General features: G+C 42.5%; 1 protein-coding gene across 1 annotated transcript in view; it reads right to left on the bottom strand.

Moving 5' to 3' along the window:
* The window catches only part of RP1 (RP1 axonemal microtubule associated), a 2,616,437-nt gene that overhangs the window by 323,753 nt on the left and 2,271,836 nt on the right, over window positions 1–20,848 (bottom strand). The window contains exons 52-53 of the mRNA XM_086965756.1: window positions 16,525–16,584; window positions 16,092–16,270 (exon numbers count right to left, since the gene is read on the bottom strand). Coding sequence (XP_086821882.1) covers window positions 16,092–16,270; window positions 16,525–16,584 — 239 coding nt within the window. The remainder of the gene's footprint in view (window positions 1–16,091; window positions 16,271–16,524; window positions 16,585–20,848) is intronic.

Genomic DNA, 20,848 nt, shown 5'->3' with positions numbered 1-20,848 from the left:
ATTCCCACTCAAATAATTATTTTTTGTATTATGCATTAGTAATGTAATGTAACTGTTTTTTATATAGCGCGGGTTACACTCCAGGGAGCATCTTAGTGCTTCAGAGTGTAACAAAACAGGTGGCTATGTTCATGTGGCAGGTCGTGAAACAGGGGTGTTAAATCATGTTTTTACATTGTGTGTCGGATAAGGTGTAGATCCAAGTTTTAAGGGACTTTCTGAAAGTGGCTTCTGTGGAGATTTGCCGGAAAGAGGATGGTAGTATATTCCAGGCTTTGGACCCCAAAACTGCCAGGGCTTTTCCTCCCCTAGTTTTCAGTCTAAACTTGGGGATGGTAAGGAGGTTATCACCTTGGGACCTCCGACATCGGGAGGGGACTTACCTTTGGAACATGTTTTCAATATATTTGGGTCCTGTCCTGTTGAAAGCCCTAAAGGTGATTAGCAGAATTATGAACAGCACCCTTTTATGTATAGGCAGCCAGTGTAGGATGTTCATAGCTATCGTGGCTGAGGTCCTTCTTTTCCATCCCAACACTAATCTGGCCGCTGCATGCTGCACCATTAGTAGTTTGTGGCAAACTGTCCTATTTGTTCCTGCGTATATGCTGTTGCAGTAATTGATGCGTGAGGTAATGAGGGCTACTGCCACCATCTTCCTTGCTGCAAAAGGGATCAGGTCAAAGAATTTCCTGAGCCCTTTTAATATGCTAAAGCAGGTCCCCGCCACAGCTACTGCTTGTTGTTGGAAACTCAGGGAAGGATCAAATTTTATCCCTAGGTTTCGTACTGCGTTGGCTGTGTTAGGGGGGACAATAGCATCCTCTGGCCACCACAGTGTTGGATTGAATGAGTTTCCCTTTCCGAAAGGAAATAACTAGTAAAAGCAATGTATACAAGTAATTAAAATTAATTGAATTATATTTTATTAAACATTAGTTTAATTCATTTTCATATTCAAATAGGTTATTAAAATACTTTATAATTACATAAAAGGCCCTATTGTCATATATATATTTGACATTAAACTATATTTATTTATATTACTAATTTTTCTAAAAAATATTTAAATGTAATACTATTTTCTATGGGGTTTAATTTTGTTTCCCTGCCTTCATTATTTTCGATGGAAAGGTTTTGCAGAACCAGTGGTTGGCCATGTGTGGTGTTGGATTTACTAATATTTATTTTGAGAAGTAACATGTAATTGGATTTTGGGAGTATCCCATAGTACCAAACGTACCCAAAAGTGTACATTATAAAAAGAATTGTAAGTTACCTTTGTGAATCAGGCCCATATAAATTAAATAAATATAAAAAGAGGTGAGGGATTGAAGGAAGGAGGGAATTGAGCGTATGAAATAATAACAGGGAAGTAAAACAAAAGGCAGTGACAGATTTTTGGCCTTGTGCTGCTGTTTGTGTAATTGTTGTGTGTCCTATGTCTTGGTGTTGATAAATTGATGGGTACGAATAAAATAGAAACAGGAAGATAAGGTGAAACCCAGTAGGAGCTTTACTTATTTGGCCGCAGTTTTCTGCAGCTGCAGCTTTCTGGAGCGGCAGCAAGGACATGGGCTTGTAGTTGATTGAATGGGTTTCCAAGGCGCTTCTTTAATCTAGTCACTGTTTTCGGAGCACTTTTATTGTGACGTTCCCTCTGGTGTAATTATCAGAGCAGCTCAGACCTTATTTTAAGTCTAGATGTCCCACAACATTTATGATATCTTTCATGTATTTGGAGCTTGAAGAAACAGATAATGCCTCATTCCACACTTTATTGAGAAGATAGTTTGTCACACTATCGGTTTCTAAGTCACACCTGGCAGTCAACTACACGAGCCTTACAACTTTCTTCTAAACGCAGTCTATGTGCATTGACCCTAGATCTCAGCTCTGTAACATAGAACACTCTGACCTGAAGGTTTTGGTTCATTTGAGGTTGGAAGACACCTTGTGTCCCAACTAGTAAAACGGAATTACCAGTGTAAAGAAGAAGGTGTACTTTCCCGCCTAAGATTTGGGGTACGTTTGGAGAAGCTGTTAGTACTGCAGATGTACTTATATTTTTAAAGGATGAACCTGAGGGTACACGCAGGCAGCGTCCCTGTTCACCTCCACGATTGGTCGAAAATGTGTCCCTACTTTCTCTGCTCTGGCCAGTTCTGACCTGTGCATCTGAAAGTAGATGCTTATTAGCATATTTCAAAAATGACTCACCTGAACATTGTTGAGTTTTTGCTACAGGAGGTACTGTCTAGTAAGTGGAAGGTGTGGGGGAAGTCTTCAGAAGCATGGAAGGAGGGGCGTCTTTTTCTCGATTGGATATTTACTGACCAAATGACACAAATTGAAAATTTGGATAGTTGACAGATTCTTCATTGAAGCCTTCATGGTTAGGAGAGGACTTTTAATTTTCGTCCATCCATGATTAAATGTGGTGGAGCATGATCTTGGGCACATTATTTTTTTAAATAAACGGTGTCAATTCTAATTACCAAGCAGCAAATTAATACCTTTTTGAAGTCCAACAAAAGAGGATAGACCCTTGCAGGGCAGTGCAGCATTTATTAAAGAAAGACAACCTCTCTCGCTTTCAAGATAAATGCCCAAACGTTGTTGGGAACACTGGGATGCTACAAATCTACCTGCCGACTTCGAGGCAGCAGGACTGTGGACGCCTTTTGAACTTCACATCAAATACTGGCATAGACAAGTAGTCCGTGTACTCTGCTGGCTTGAGTAGCAAAAAGTACTTAATCTCCATTTGTATTAGTGCTCCTACAAATGGATGCAGATGTACGTTTTTGTGAGTAATTCACAGACAAGGACATCTGTCGTAGGTTTACACAAGTGGATGCCATGAGATTGTTTCATGATGCTATTACTCCAATGCTGAATTGTCCACACACAGCCCTGTTGTGCTACTGTATGTATTTTCTGGCTATATCCCGTCCCTACATGTGTAACGCTTGAGTACTCTCATCCGCTTCCTACCTCGAACTGCATTTACATTATCCCTTTGATGGAGCAAATCTACGACCATTTTCAAGGTGGAAAAAGATCACAGATGATTTTTAAATGCTCACAAGATCACAAATTGGTGGGTGTTCACGAACTCTCAAAGCAAATCACACTTTGATCTGCCAATTTCCCACCACCAGATGCAGTTTAATGCTTAATTACATTCAGTCATGCTTAAACTTTTACAGTATTAAATAATTTTAAAACCTGTGTGTAACCTTCTGTGGATGTCTGATGCGTAAATGTAGCAATTTTCAGGTGCAATCATAGATTTACAAAAATGGATGAGGGAGTCAGTCCCTGTGCATTTTGGGAGCGAGGCGTTACTCTCAAGAACATATAAGTGTAGATTCCCTTAGAAACTATTCGGAATTATATACAATTGAAATGTGTTGGTTTTGAAAAAGTAGTATGATTCAGAAGTATGAGTTTTGAGAATAACAATGGAGGGAATTTAGCACTTATGCCATCTCTAGAACTTTCCCCTGCTCCCAATTTAGATATATTAGAAAACATCAATGTCGGTATAGTAAGAGTTATCCAAAGCAGCTACTCTTCTGCTATAGAAATACCAATATTTAAATTACGATGGTTGTAAGCTGGCCTCTACTGTAAGTCCGCCCTCTACTGTGGCATAAATTGTGATTTATTGGATGTTGTGCACTGTCCTGTACATGACTTAATAAGTATACAAAGGTTTAGACCTCCAACAGTTTTTCTGTATGTCTGGCAGATCTGAAGCATTTTGAATCAGTTATAGATTTCTTTGATTCTGAATTCATCTGAAATACATTCCCCAGGATGTTTCTGCTTGTCTGCTCTCTGCGTTGTGTGGTTTGCCATGCTTACATTTCTTGGTAATCTGGTGATCCCCATTACCACCTCCCTTCTTGTCCTTGCACCACTGATGACGATACAAGGCTTTTTGCCTCCTCGTTGACTCATAAACCCCCAGTGAACCCCCATTTACCAGGTTGCGGCTGTGCAACCATCACTGCATGTGAAAATGAAGAACGGCTAGTACAGACCTTGTGAAGACCAAACGACTGGTCTCTCCGATGTAGGAGATGGCAGAGATAAAATCTTCAAGTGATATTAGTCCCAAAGCACCAGAAAGAATGCAGAAGCCACGTGCTCCTGTACCCAAAGCCTAGTCTGAACCAGTGCATCACAGAACTCGAGCTGAGACCTCACACCAAGCTGTATGGTCACAAGACAGCACTCTGGAAGAGACATCTACCTGCAGATGCCATGAATAAGACCACAATTAACTCCATTTAAGATGGTCATACATAAGACTTCTTTACGATAACCACTAATCTGTGATGAGTCCGAACAATGCAGAGCCCAAATGTAGCAGCAAGGGTGGCTTCCCTTGACCAGGCAGGCTTTACCAGACAATCAGGCACAGATTTACATTTAGAATCCACAAATTAAGAGACCACCATCAGAAAAGACACTACCTTGTTGAAGACCCTGGTGGTTGACTTCAATCTAAATGGCAAAAAGTTGGAAGTGACAATCACATAGGACAAATTGGAGAATCCTCCAAAGGGCCTGTCCAGAGTAAAATACAGATTTGCCTGCTGAAGAGAAAAGCACATTGGAAAGACTCCTTGCCACAAATGCAGGTTCACATGTTGAAGGGCACATTAGATATAGCCTGTTTAAATCCTTCAAGTCAACCACCAATTTTTACTCTCCATTGACTTTGAAACTTTAATGACAGTCAAACTGAACCCAACTCTGACCTCCATCAGTGCCACTGGAACAATGGTCCTCTTCAGCAGTTGATCAGTGGCTCTAACCTTCAAAGCGACCCTCTACTTTAGTTCTATCACTAATTAGCCACCCTGAGGCTTGATTCAGAGGGAGAGAACTCAAAATTCAGTGAAGCAATACAGCAGCAACACCATCCTACAGAACCCAAAGATCCAAAATGAAAGCTGTTTAAGTATCGGGCACAGACTGCCATTCACCAGAACCTCCAAGAGCAGACCAAACCTCCAGTAAAGAGATAGGAGGCTTTTTCCTAAAACTAGAATTGAAGACAAACATTTCTTTTGATTAGCCTCCACTCATAGACACAAATATTCAGTAAAGCAGCCACAGAATAATCCCCACTGAAAACAGTTGCTCTAATCAAAATGTCTGCAATGGCACTTGCTCATCCATGGCAGACAGTCTCTGAACAATAAACTTCCTCTCGCATCTGTTTGTACAAGGTAGAGATACCTTTGCTGAGGGACTTAGTTGCATAAGCTGTGTAGAACCTTGCCCACCCCTAAGCAACGGTCCCCTACCTTATTTGCAGCAGATCCCACTTTTCAGTCAACCCTAAGCCTGGAGGACACGTTCCCTAAAGCCAGAGAATTGCCCTGGCTGCTTAGAAAGCCAGCATACACGTCAACATTTAGAGAGACCCAATTCCTCATCCTGCACAGAAAACTACTTTGACATGAACTTGGGAAATGTCAAGTTTTCTCAGGAACCCACCATATAGGATGGACTGATCTCACTGGCTTATTAACCAGCTGCTGAGAGGGGAAGGCTATATTTAACAAAGAGGGGAGGTAGAGTATCAAGTAGGATTCCTACTCCACGGGCACTGTTACATAAACAAGAAGAATCCTACCACACCATATTATCACTAGAAACTGTATGGTACCACCTCCGTGGTTATGTCAATAAGAGCAGATCCACGTGATCCAAAAAACTCCAGTGTTTCACCTGGTTCCTTTTTCAAAATGTACTACCGAAAATAATAAAAATGAATCAACCGGGCGAAATAGCTGCGCTATTAACAAACGCGCATGCGCGAACCACACTCGAACAATGCGCATGCGCATTGCAACGCCTAAGTCTCGCATGCGCGCATGCGCAATGGCACATTCGAGACCCGGCAGCGCGCATGCGCGAAGAAGAGAACGGCGGCTGCATCACACGGGCGCTCCCCCAACGCGAGCAGAAATAACAGAGTGTGAGTGGCTAACAAGCGGAAAGTCCATATATGGACAGGTTAAAACCCGGTAATTAACAAATGACAGTGATATGCATGGTACATGTGACGAAATCACATGCATGGAAGGGGCGTCAACAGGGTTATCACCCTTGCATGGTCATGAGCCTCTCCACTAATTAACCAATGAGAACGTACTTCATCCACCTTTAAATACCACCAAGCTCAGCCGTACATCATTTACGACGGAGCAACACAGGGTGGAGGAAAGAGGCCGACTGAGGCGGATTTCGTGAGTATTCACTGAAACGGAGTTTAAACTCTGTGGGCACATTACAGAGTCCAACAAGTGAGTAGAGACAACAACATTGATTCCACTCTTCTATTCCTATAGATTGTGGATCCACCTACCTACCTACCCTGATGTTCTGAAATTGCTCATGAGGCTTTAATCAGCTTATACAATAAGTATGTTTGAAAACACTGAACCCTAAGTCTGTCATAAGTGTGTGTGAGTTTGTGTGTTATGTGTTCTGTATGTCTTTTTTTCCCTTTACAGGTTAAATCAACCGTTTGGGGCTCCAGGTGACTGCACCTGTATGAGCCAACCTATATGGTAACCAAAACCTAACGCTCTTTTCTTTTTTCAGGACATGTAACTACATGTTCAAGTAAAACCGCTGTAGGCACATTGTATTTGTCTTTAGTGAATGTAATCACTTTTTTAGGAAAGTTAGAACAATAATCTTGTTCTGTAGAGAAACGTGAGTAGGGTTGGGAGTTGTGCCCCGTCCTGAAGAAGGTACGTATGTACCGAAACATGTCGACGCACACCAGAGGTTCTGTCCCTTACTAAGACACAAAACCTCGCCATCTAGCACTTTTTTTAATAGTACCAGCCAGAGGTACAGAATAAAGTTTTTTCTTTTTACCCACTGGCCAGGTCCTTTTTAATTTTTCTCACTACACTTCCCACTCACATCCTATTCCTTTCACTTGCACTCAACACACACCACACATAGACTGAATTGTCAACGCTCCCGCGTAGTCGTAGGTCGTAGCGTGCCGCATCCCCTTAGCGGGGTGCGAAGACCCCGATGATGAAGCATGACACCAAGGGGCCTGTTGGTGTGTGAGGGGTATTTTACACAACACTGAGTGTCCCCCTTTCTTTCTTCACTTTTCTTCCCTATAAGTGGTAGGATTCTTCTTGTTTATGTGAGAGGGGAAGGCTGCCATAATATCTCAACCATAGCTGCATAATCCCCAGGCTGTCCAGGCTTGTGCTCACCTATATATTTGTCAAAACAAGCCCCACACTCTTCTTAGAGATAAAGTCGTTTGGAGCCTAAACCTCTTTGCCCTCCCAATCATCAGCCACAGAATGACTGCCATGCTCTCTCTCAAAAGCTGAGACTGCAACATCAATCAAAGCCTTCAGCTCTTCCAATGTGAAGTAAAGCAGAAGAATCATTCACTGACGGAGTGCCACTATCTCTGGGGAGTGGGGCAGGAGCAGAACCACAAACAGGACTGGCCAGACTTCCTTCTCTGATCCCCTAATAGACTTACATTGTCATTTAGGGATATATCCCTACCCAAGGATTCCAAACATCAACCAAAAACAGCAGTTGTAGGCCAACCTAACACAAAAACACATAGCAAGGAGCACATCCTATCTGCAGAAACTGCCATAGAAGTCACCATCCAGTCACAAGCAGGACAGTCTTCTCCTGCAAATCCTGCCTCGATGCTGATCCCTATCTGCCTTACTTCGATGAAGATGCAGTGTTGAGCTTTGTAGTCAGGCTGAAAGGATGCAGCCAAGCAACTGAACCATACACCCAGCCATATGTTTGCTCCCTCTCACAAACAACTCAACTAAACTATCCATGACCATAGGGGCAGATAAAAAAGGAGGGTCCCTGGGAGGGCTGAGAGAAAAATCATAAGCCAGGGGCTTCATGAGTTTACGATGAGGCAAAATGTCTCACAGTGGTATGAATATTACAATGAAGAGGGAAGGAAATTGCAGTTACATATAAGACCATTCAATCCAGTCAGTATGCCTGCACCGTGCTGCCTAAGAAATGCCAGGTGTAAGGATGGCAGTCTTCTGGAAAGAGTCAAAGGTAAACAAATGTAGTGCGACTCTGAGTTTCGAACATGCTGAAATTTCATGTGGCCTGGTAGTAAAAAAGTATTTGCACACTTTGGCTACATTTGGTGAATGAACATTAATAAAATCCTGAGATTTTAAACAGCATGGAATAGACAACATAAAATAAAACAGTAAAAAACACAGGTGTTAGACCTGTCATCTTTAGGGTGGTCTTCCCCCAACATTTGGCCTGCTTTCTTTTTCACTGTTAACCAGTGCTAAAGTGCATGTGTTTCTCCCCTAAACATGTTAACATTGGTGTATAGAACCTGTAATCCAAGCGATGCTACTAGGCCTGCAGCACTGATTGTTCCACCCACACAAGTAGCCTTTCAAACCTGTCTCAGGCTTGCCTTGGCAAGGTTTGTGCATGCACATTACTGCCACTTCGACCTGGCGTTTAAACAGATTGACAAGCCTTTAACTCCCCTTTTATTACACATAGGTCACCCCTAAGGTAAGCTCTAGATAGCCCTAATGGCAGGGAGCTGAGTAAATAAAAGATAGAAATACAGGAAGCACCTTCATACCCGTGGAGGTGTCTCTCTGGGCACTGGAGTCAAGTGCTGAGGATCCCAGCCAAGTTCAACTGAAAAAGTTCTCCAAAACAGGGTAGAAGTATACGTTTTTTTTAATCTTCAAAACATAAATCCATGGGAAAAATATCACTTCCTTGGAATCTTTTATCCATAAGACGTTTAAGATGGTGAAACAAACATAATCAATGTCGTTTGTAGATAGCTCCCTTCCCTATGCATTTCGGCACCAGGGCCTTCATCAGGGGTATATCTAATATAAAAGGTAAAGAATAACCATAACTATAAGGGAAAATGCCACTGAATCAAACCATCACCTGTGTGGGATCCACGGTGCATGCAGGAAAACGTGCAGGGTTCTTTCATCTGAGAGCTCGGTGAGCAACAAAAAACAAATCTAAGTGCCGAACAGGAAGTTGTAGCATCCGTCTAAAACAACCCTATTCTGTGATGTATTCACTCTAAATAACAATCAACTTCTTTCTTGTCAACATACTTTTGACATGGTTACTTTCGTTCATGAGGCATTGGAGTGCTTGTGAAAACCCCAGCCGTATCCTACAGGCCCTTGCATTTGTGATGCTTATTTCGGCTGTTATGGTTACATCTACGATTCGATTCCCAGTTCTGATGGTCGAGGTTATCAATTCAATTAAATAGAGACTTTATTTCGGATATATTTCAATCCATAAAACTACACAAGTAAAATACATTAGACATTTCATAATTAAAATCACGGTTACTAAAAAACATATTATACATATTTCATTATTGAGTGAGTAGGCAAAGTCATGAATAAAGTGCGAATAGTGCTGGATTTACAACAAGATACATAATCATTCAGTGGGGAGTTCATCATCCTTCAGAAGTATATAATCACTGGTCTAGGCACTTTCTCAGTTTGACAGTCAATTTTAAGAATTCTATCACTTGCAGAACACTATCACTGTGCAAAAGCTGCATATACACAAGTGCTGGTCTTATTTGATTAAAATTTAGTTTCTTTAAAAGGGTAACAAGATAACGTTTTCGTGGGTATTCATAAAACCTACATAAAAATATAAAATGCAGCATATCCTGTGGAGACTTCTCGTCGCAGCCACAGGGAGCAGCAGTTTTATTAAAAATGTCAGACTTTGGTCTAATTAAAAGATGATGGAAAATGTTAAACCTGAACCTCGTCAACAGAAATTTTTCATGAGAAGTGAAGGAGCATGTTAGATATAATTCCATAGTATTACAGGTTTTTAACATGACTTATTTCCTAACATTAGGTTTCATGAGCTCAACCTCTTCTCTTTGGGCCCTCCTATCCATGTAAAAAGCCCGCTTAATTGCTGCCACATCACCCTTACTATCCCACTAGGGTTTTCAAACAAGTTCAAACATCCAAGCTTTAAAAAATGAGATTTCAAGTATTTTAGCCAGGGCACACACATTGAATTATCATGAGATACAAGGTCTTTCACAATCAGGTGGGTTAGCGGAATATCTTGGTTTAACCACAATTTTACCCAGCATGTCAGTGGTCTTAGTGCAAATATATCAGATAGGTACTGACTTCCCAATTCTTCGTGTACCGCTAGGTTCGATGTGCTAGCTGGGACACAGAGGAGACGTTTAAAATTTTTTTTCAGTAATCTGTAACTGTTCACCACTTACATAGCCCCATATCTCACTGCGATAAACAGCGGTAGCTATCGATTTAGCATTATAGAGTTTCATCATAGCAGTATTTGGCTTTTTCCCCAATTTAGTGGCAAAATTAAAGATAGGGGCATTTACCCTTGTCATTTCCCCTTTCTTTCTTGCCACATGTGGGCCCCAGCTGAGCTTTGTGTCAAATACAACACCAAGGTATGAGAATGTTTGAGTGATGGGGATCAGAACATCATCTAGTTTAAAAATAAAATTCTTTTTCGGCTGGCGGCCAACATGCATTATATAAGATTTGGAATTGTTGACCAAAAGGTCTCTATTAATCATGAAATTATTAAAAGCATTCAAAAGTGCCTGGAGACCCTTTTCCGTCCTAGAAATTAAAACTGCATCGTCTGTGTATAAAAGTACAGGAATACCCCGCCTGCCAACTCTAGGGCAGTCTGATTTTACCTCCTGTAATGCAGCATCTAAGTCATTAATGTAAAAATTTAAAAGAAATGGGTCCAGGATGCAGCCTTGACGCACACCCTTTTTGATGTTAAAATTACCAGTGGTTTCCCCATTAGTTGAGAACCTAACATTAGCACTGGTGTCACTGTGCAAATCCACCAGAATATCCACAATCCCTGTATCCACACCTTTCTCCCTCATTGTCTGCCACAGCCTTCCCCTGTTAACACAGTCGAAGGCCGATGACAGATCCATGAAGGCAAGGTGGACAGCTCCCTTCTGCACGACAGTATATTTGCTCAGTATGAGGAACAGGTTGAGGCACTGTGTTATGGTAGAACGGCCTTCACAGAAGCCATATTGGGAAATGGACATAATATTATTGTCAGATGTCCAACTTGATAAACGCTGCAGTATGATTCTCCCCATAATCTTGACCATAGAGTCTATTAATGAGATTGGACGATAGCAAAGGGGGCTTCCCTTGTCTCCTTTCTTAAACACAGGGACAATTGTTGGCAATCCCCAGGGCAAGGGACAGCCCACTATGGCGGCAGCATTAAATACAGCTACCAAGATAGGCGCCCAAAAACCTGGATCTGATTTATAAAGATCTGGTGGAATTCCATCCGGTCCAGGGGCTTTCCTAGCTGTGAGTGCCTCTATGGCATCCATTACCTCACTTTTATCAAATTTAATTTTGCCTCCCCTGGCATAAGGTAAAGCATCAGCTGTTACAGGGTCCGCTGAATAGTACAGTTTTTTAAAATGAATTTCTAGTCCATCACCCGGTTCTTCTACCAAGAACGGTCTTTTAACTAGCGCCCAAAATTTGGTGATACAATTTAAAGTGGAGGGGTCAAGTATTTCATCCCAAGCCTCTCTTCTTAAAAACTCCTTACGGGATGCGATGACAGCCTTATATTCTTTTCTACACAGTTTTACACCCTCCTGGTTTCTCGGGATGGCTGACAAAGCACACCTAAGATTACGCACAGCTTTAGTACAGTCGTGGTTAAACCACCTGGGAACCACTTTCACCATTTTCTTAACGGGGACTGACAATAATTCTGACACCTTCTCCGATAAGTTTTGATAAGCAGCTAGGACCTGCCTAGGCTCCCCCTCCCTCAAGGGTACAGTTTTTAATATCCTCAGTGCATTTATCAGCAATATTTTTATAGAGAAGATCTGGGGTGACCATTGACCATTTAAGTCGCCTCCTCCCATCTGTTGCCTGTGCTACAGATCTGGTTTCCCTTTTTAACCCAGGGTCCCTTTAGACAGATTGTTAGGGGGTTATGGTCACTGAATTCACTTAGCTCACCACTGAAAGAATCCAGAAAAATCTGCATCGTCAGAGAGACTAACATATGATCTATAAAGGTGCCCCTGCCATGCCCTTTGAAAGTAGGAATATCAAAACATTTTAACGGGTCCCAGACTGTCATGGCCAATGAGAGGTCAAAGTTATTCATCAGCTCATTACATAGTTCCCCATCCACAGTATGTTCCATGTGTATGCCTCCCATACGTTCACAATGCAAATCTGTTAAGCATTTCTTCAATGGATCACCGCAAGGATGCACATTAAAATTCCCCATGATCATAAGATTATGACCAAGATCCTTCAAGAAGGTAGTGATGAAAGAATTTAATACAGAAATTTGATTAGAGCCTGCACTATCATGAGTTGCATTATAAAAATTCACCAAACCATCCCGATAATTTTCTCCATATAGAACTAAGCCCATCACTCTGGTGTGCTGTGATTCAATACTACGCATTTTACATGGTACTAAAATAGAAACAAAAATTACAAGTCCCCCCTTTGGCCTACCCCTTAATGATGGAGTAGCTGGCACATAGAAGGCCTTGTACCCTTCCAGGTAAAGATCACACCCCACCAACCAAGTTTCTTGTAGACAGATGATCTTAAATTGCTTAATATATTTAACCCAATTTCCATCAGCCATTTTGGCAGCCAAGCCCGCAATATTCCATGAAACAACATAACATTCAGATGCTATATCCTGTGGGTTCTCTGTGTGTATAGGTTCACCTGAAGCCACAGTGCCCTGAGCCGCAGGTACCTCCCGTCAATCACACTTCTCGAGTCCAGACAGGGCTTAATACCTGTTCTGTGTGTTGACATTAGACCCATGGTGATAGCGTCCAGCGCTGTTAGTCCTATTATAGGTTTCATCCATATATCCAGGCCCGCATGGGTTAGTGATGTTATAAATGAATTGTGTGTCCATGACTGGGGTCTGTGGTTCAAACACCCACCTAGTTATCCTTTGTTGAGGGGTGGGTTTGCACAAATGTGCGTAAAAGTACCCCAGTGGGCGCACACAAATACTGTTCTCATTGTAAACTAGTGAGGATGCTCTTAAAAGGACAGTTGCCACATGCTGGGGATGTATAAAATTTACGACAATGCAATCCCCATTGCCCATCATTTTGGACGGGCCTACCCAGTTCACCCTCCTTACTGCCATTATCTGATCTGAGTAAGAAATGGGAAAACCGCAATTTTTATTAAGCCATGCCACTGTCTTATTTTTCAATGATACATGAGATTCATCATAAGGTGAGGCGGGTTGAGTACCACAAGATGGAACATTAGTCAAAACTGCCACAAACGGTGCACAGTCAGGTGATAAGTTCAGGTATCGATTGTTCCTGGGGGGTTTAGGGGCTGGGCCACTTCGTGGGGCTATATTGGGTTGTTTCAACAAAGCAGGTGCCACTGGAGCGACTGGTGTACTTAATGCCTCATTCCCAGTGGTAGCTGCTGCAACAGTGTTGCGAGTATTCTGATGGTCTTTTGCCTTCATCACATCCTGCCCTTTTCCACCAGCCTTAACCCTGCCACTAGTTGGTGCAGCCAGGTGTGCAGACACCAGGCCGCCCAGACTAGCTACTTCCGTGACCAGGGTCTCAATGTGACTGGTCAGTGGTTTGGTCATCTCCTCTATTTTCACTGCAAGTTTTGCTTCTAAATTTTTAATAAGAGAAGCAAACTGTTCAGAGTTTAAGTTAAGACCACTATCATTATTTCCAGTGAACACAAAAGGGTTTATGGCAGGGCTATGTGCTTCTTTCCCATCATGATCCCTTCTTTTAGTACTATGTTTCCCCCCCGTTTTTGATGTGCTATCCTGCAGGTTCGCACCGGCCTAATAACAGGCAGAGCCTCACCTGTTTCCTCGCTTGACAGGACGTGTTGGTCTGAGTTGGTCTCACTGTAATGGGCATCTGCGGTTCTACTCTGGTGTCTCCGCTCATATTTGCCTCAGCCTCAGCCTCTATTGTCATCCTAAGAGGAGACAGCTCTGACAAAACCAATGGCAAATCCAATGTCGTAGTGCCCTTCCCTAGAGAGGCACGCCTTTCATTATTTATCTGGCGAACTTTCTTCACCATATAGTTCTCGATGGTGCCGGGACCTATTGCAGGTTTATCACATTTAGATTTAGACATCCTCAATAGCTATGGAACGATATGTAAACTTGTGTAAAAGCCACTACTCACTCATATAGAATAAAGCAGAGTACGGAATAAAGTCTCACGTGAATAATACACAATGGAGGTCCAGTTAAAAAGATGTAGGGTCCCTGGCCCAGTCTCCTCAGGCCTCTGAGGGCCACAGAGGGCCCGCCCTTTGCCCGGGCTTAGCCCGGCACGTCCCGCGGGACTAGGGACTGGCGTTGCCTTTATGTGCCTCCTGACGCTCTTGTGGGCGTCACTGGTGGTGGGAGGGGCCGGGCGGAGCCAAGCCCGGCCGGGAAACAGGCGGAGCAAGGCCCGGCCCTTGGTTGCTGGTGCGGCGCTTCGGCGGAGCAAAGCCCGGCAGTGAAGTCTCCTCAAACAGGTACGAACCTATTCTGTGATGTATTCACTCTAAATAACAATCAACTTCTTTCTTGTCAACATACTTTTGACATGGTTACTTTCGTTCATGAGGCATTGGAGTGCTTGTGAAAAACCCCAGCCGTATCCTACAGGCCCTTGCATTTGTGATGCTCATTTCGGCTGCTATGGTTACATCTACGATTCGATTCCCAGTTCTGATGGTCGAGGTTATCAAAACTCCAACCCCTCCAAGGACCCGCTCCATAGCCCTCCCATGTTGTCTGTATCCAACCTCATACTATCAACTCCTTCAAAATAAGCAGAAATTTAGTGGTTTGCGGAGTGGACCTTTGAATGCAGTGGCCAGCCAAATACATACTAGGGACAGTGGTGAGGTTCTGGTACAGAAGCAAACTCTCAGAAGTCTGGAGTTTCTTAAGCTACAAGTAGACAATTAGGCACTGCGGCATCTGTGCCTGAGGGAGGCCTAGGAGGAGATTTATGAAGCAATGGCCTGCCTGGCCCTGGGAAAAATAACTTCCTCAGAGCTTCCCCCTAAAAAGGCTTGACATTCCTCACCCTGACTCCCACGGTGGATCGGGCCCTTTACTCAGATCCTCTCCAACCATCACCCAACAGCTGGCAAACCACTCACACATTGCCTACAAGGCCATTTTGAGGGACATCACTCTACTATTTAAGGAATTCATGCTAGCTTTTGCTATTTTTCCCTGAGCATATAAGGCACTGTGGTAATGGCTTTACAGCAGAAGAGACTGTAATAGATAAATGACACCAAGATGCAGCCAGCCATACCAGACCTATGGATGTGCGTCCGCTTTACACAGCCAGGGCTTCTTGCACTTTGCCTGGTCTAGACATAGCAAGCAATAGTAATGTGTGTGCGCCCCACTCACTAACAATAGCCTCAGTCATGAGTGGGGTAACTAGCCCCTGAGCTGGGCATGCTATTTAGCAGCAATGTGACTTGATCAGTGTTTACGATTCCCTTTCCACATAGGTCGCGTGACCCGCTGAACATGCTGGACAGATAAAGTAAATACCCTAATGCAAAACCCAGAGTTAGTCATTTTTCCTACACAACAATGTATTCAGTCTAACACATTAAATTACTTAATGCAAGAATTATTGTGGTAAACACATCGTCCTTTTCTAAACTCGACCTTGCGTTCTTAATAAAGACCTTATAAACTCATCTCTGGCCATGGACACAAATAATGTACAATATCCTGTGTACTATTGTGTCTTTTAAACACAATTGCAGCTGATCCAAACTGCAGGAGAGTGTATGAAAGCTTTAGAATGACAACGATGAACTCAAGGGTAATTTAAAGCTAGCTTCCTGCTCAACTCGCTCAGTGCTAAAATACTATTCATATACTAAGAATCTTGAAATTTGAATATTTATATAAACTCTTACCGTGCACTTTATCTGATCCAGGGATTGGGACTGTTTGCTGCTTTCCATTTCAATCGAGCTCGAGGTCCCCCTGGTTCCATAAAATACCATAAAGAAATTACACCTGCTTTCCTTGGTGTCTACAGATTGTCTTGGTCCACCCCTGTGCCGTTTTGTCAAAAAAACATTCCATTCTCCTCCTATAATAAAATACAACGCAGGCAATAAGGGGTAGGCTGGAGGTGTGAAGTTTGAATTCAAGAAAATACAAAAACAATTTTACCGAATTTAGGTTCTCATAATCAAATGTACTTTTGATATGAAATAGTTCTTTCAGTTGTCATGAATATCAATCACTAAAGTAGGCAATGACATGTCAGAAAATAAAACAGTTGTGCAGAACTGCACTTTCAAATGCATTCTGAAATACTGCATGGAGCAGCGAGGTGTTTACCTGATTGCATCGGCTCGCCACCTGGTGGGAAGGATTCTCCATTACTGACTTCCTGGACCCCTAATTGAAACAGAATAAACGAGACTTAAATTATTCCCGGTTTTGCTAAATGATAATTATCTTCTTTGCCGATATTTCTTAAAGCAGTTTTACAGCTGATGCTCATTACAGGGTCCTCTGAGAAACCCACACAAAAACGCTAAAGCATTTCAGAATTTGTTATCTTATTAATAAATATTTTTAGAAGTTGCCTAAATTCAATATGTTGAACAGAGCCTTCTTGTGGAGGGGCTTCAAGCTTACATACGCATAGCACAAGTCATACGCATACTCCTGGTACAACATGTTGCGTGCGCTGAATATGAGAGGTTAGGAGTTATAATGTACAGCAAGACATAAAGGGCCAGATGTATCAATATTAGATTTTGTAATTCCATAATAGAACATTTTACCGATTCACTATTATGGAATCGCAAAATGCAATGTATGTAGGTTTTGCAATAATAATTGTGATTCCTACATATTCCTTATTTGCGCCTAGAGGCCCATAGGAATTGTCAATTTGCGAGTACCCAATAGGTACTCGCAAATTGCCCATGCAATTTCAAGGATGCCAAATGGACACCCTGTTGCACCCCTGAAATATGCATGTGTGCACATGTGGCGCACATACATGCCCTTAGGGCATGTATGTATGCCAACTGGCACCTAGAAAAATGCAAAAAAGTGCATTTTTCTTGGAATTCGCAAGTTACCACCAACTTGAAGTTGGTGGTAATTTGCGATTGCTTCAAGCCAGGTCGCAACTTTTTTTTTGCTTCCTGCATAGCATTTAAGGAATCGCAAATTGCGATTCCATAATTGCATTTGCATAATAGGTCATCGCAAAATTTGCGATTCCCTATGTTGCGAATGCCTTTTGGGATAATACATCCCAAATGTTTTTACCCGTTCCGAAACGGGCTGAATCGACTCGTTTGCGAACAGGAAAACGCTTCATACATCTGGCCCAAAGCATTGTAACTGCATGCTACTGCGACCGAACAGCTTGAACCAAAGTCTTCATATGTTAGAACTGTAAAGCAATCTTGTCTCTTTCTTTGCTGCTCCTCTGACGAGTACTTTCTCTGAAATGGTTGGAGATTTCTACAACAACGGTCTTAGGTGTATTGATGAGGTGATAGTTCACAAAGGAATAAAGGGTATGTAAATGGAGGACAAACAAAGGTACCACAGGTAATATCTCTTTTATTTCTCCAAATAAGCAATTTTCCCTTTTAATGGTAATTTGACTCCTGCTGCTCACAAAATTCCACACTGGGCTTAAAACAACTTCTAGTACTACCAGTGTCAATCTCAGTCAAAGGGCAATACAGGAAAAACACAAAACCTCTGAGAGACATGCCGTAACAGCACCCAGCACCGCGTTTACAACCAAAGAAGCTAAGTCACAAAAGCAGAAAGGTGGGTATGAGATAAAACAAAAACTAATACAATGCCTCTGACTGCCAGTAAATGAGAGCATAGGCAAATGTATGCATGCATAAAAGCTTGGCCAATGCTTGTTTTATATTCTCATGTATTGTGGAAATCTGTATTGCCAAGGAATCTGCTGGGTCTCTTCAATGCAATAAAAAGACAGTGGCTAAAACAAAACATTTTTTTGGTCTGAAAAAGCACCCATTGCAATAGTAGTCCCTGGCACTGAAGGGAACTGCATTGGGCCTTATTACGACGAGTACAGTGGTCCTCGGACCGCCGTACTCGCAGTGGCAGTCCGACTGCCACCACCCTGGAAGTCCAAACGCTTTCACCCCAGAAGTCCGACCGCCGTATCACGATGGTGGCAATGGGACTGTCAGCAGCCCGACAGAAGACTCCCGCCACTGCAGGGATCCTGTATCCCGTTGGGGTGGTGGTGGGGTAGACAACGGTCTGCCACGGCGGCGCTGATCCCGGCACCACAGTGCATATTATGACCTGCCTTTCCTTCAAGCATTTCATGGCCCGCCATGAAATGCTTGTCAGATAGGCATGTACATGGGCCACCAACAGGGCCCCTGGTCGAATCTCCCCATGGTGGTGCGTGCGGGGCACATGAAATGGCCCCCAAAAGTGCACGGTCGTGTGTACACGGTGTGGCATGCACTACGTGGTGCATGCCACACCCTGTACAGAAGTCCTAAAGGCACTGTCACAGCAGCGGTATGCCTGTAAGGCTCTCCTATTGGGCCAAACATATCACCACCATGAAACCATCGCCCCCTCACCGCCAACCCTGGATTACACTCATAATCTGGCAGGCGAGAGACCGCAGGCTTGTCCGTCACCAAAGCTGACAAAAAGACTGACAAACTCGTAATCACGCCATTTGTGTGCTGACGTACTGTTTGTAAATGAGCAGAATGCCATCCCTCACAGTGAAATTAGCCAATGCCTGATGTGTGCTGACCCATTTTTTTATGGTGTACGGTGTAGTGGCCAGAAGAAAAATGTGAATGACACAATAACAGACCAATGAGTGATGCTGATTGCTGAAAGCCCCTATTAATATATTATACAAATCATTTTTAGTCAAATCAAAAGTCTTGGCTAAAGCCTGACCTACAAAAACACTTAGAATTCAGGGACCACAGACAGACATCTATCATGGTCCCTGGGATACCACTGGGGCATAATCTGGAGGTGCAGAAGGAATCAAGCTTACCTCATGTAGTTTTTCTGTTAAACTGGAAAACATAGCACATACATAGAAATGCTGCAAGCATTAGTTTTCCAAGCAAATGAGGTTCAGTGACAAGCACAACACAGACTGTCTAAAGGAGGGCAAATATTATCTCAGTAGACCTAAACAAGATAAGGGACCAGAGAGAGTAAGACTTGCAGTACCTGTATTGGCATCCAAAACCCCAAAACAATGATAGGCAAGATAAGACTGAATAAACTGGGACACGTGGTTTAATATTTACAATGGTCTTTAGGAGTAGACGAACAATGGGGTTTTACAGTGCAGAGACAAAAACTGGTCCCGATCATAGGCCAAAATGAGCACAAAAAAAAGACTTGACCCAATGAGAGTGGACCACATTACAGAGGCATGAGGCCCTCCTACTTTAAATCTTTGCATTGCAAAATTCACTGTTTGTAGACCATGTATTGCGGAACATGAATTCGGACACTAAAGACCCATACTAAAGTACAGCTTACATTGAAATTTGAATGTACAAGGACATCTATAGTTCTTAAAAATGTCTGTGAGTCCAGTGCTGACCTTCAAAAATTGATGCTTCTTCACAAAATATACAAAAGGGTATATACCAAGCAACAAAGTCCTACCAGGGCTCCCTGAAAGACTTATTAGGACCACTGTCACAAATACTGGCTAGAGGTTTTTGATTTTTATGTGGTTTCTTTGGCAGTGCTCATTCGCTCCCTTAGCTTTCAGTTATTCTCTTATGTAGATGAAAGTCAGGTTGTGTTATCGATCATTGATAACAATCCAAGAGCCCTTCAAAAATGCCTCTAGAGGTTTTCTCTCTGGATAGTCTCCAGTTCCCTTAAGTTGAAGTCGTTGGTCCACTTTTGGTGTGTTCTGTTTCTCCCCCAGAATTAAGTGCCACTCCGGTTCCAGCATAGGTAATTAAAAGTCTAGGAGTGTTAGTTGATTAGTAAGTTTGCGCTAAATAAACAGATAAATGTAGTCAACTCAGCATATTTTATGTATGATTACAATGGACGATTTCCTTTCTTCTGCCTTTGGTCCAGTGAGAAACAGAGATGCAATCAAAGCTCTCTATATCGGTCTATGCCTTGGCCTTACCAAGAGACTACAAACAGTTCAAAACATGGCAGCCAGAGTGCTGCTGAATATTCCTCGGTTGGCCTCAGTAGGAAATCATCTGAGTATTAAGAAAATTACTATTTTAAAGGCTCTCTCCTTTTATCATACAGTCTTTCATAACAAGGGTCCATCCCAAATTAAATTTAATTTTAGACTGTTCAAACCTACCCACACTGTTTGCTCTGCTACACAATTACCTTTGGTGCCACCTAAATTGTAGCATGTGAGAATAGGTGGCAGATATTTTTTCGGCCATGCTATTAAAAAATAAGACTAGCTTGCCACTAAATATCCATCTTGTATCAGGGCATGTAACCTTCAGGAAAAAGATTTAAACTTGGTTGTTCAACTAATTGTGTCCATCTTTTTGACAGTGCTCTCTGCTAGCGCCAGGACAACCTGTTAGGTAACATTTTGCATTTTTTAAATGTAAAATAGACCAGAACAGAATAGAATAGAATCATATAAATGACTTTGGACACA

Source organism: Lissotriton vulgaris, chromosome 4_1 (assembly GCF_964263255.1).
Source record: "Lissotriton vulgaris chromosome 4_1, aLisVul1.2, whole genome shotgun sequence".
Classification (NCBI taxonomy): domain Eukaryota; kingdom Metazoa; phylum Chordata; class Amphibia; order Caudata; family Salamandridae; genus Lissotriton; species Lissotriton vulgaris.
The sequence above is the reverse complement of the archived record's forward strand: the minus strand, read 5'-3'. Positions and strand labels throughout refer to the sequence as shown.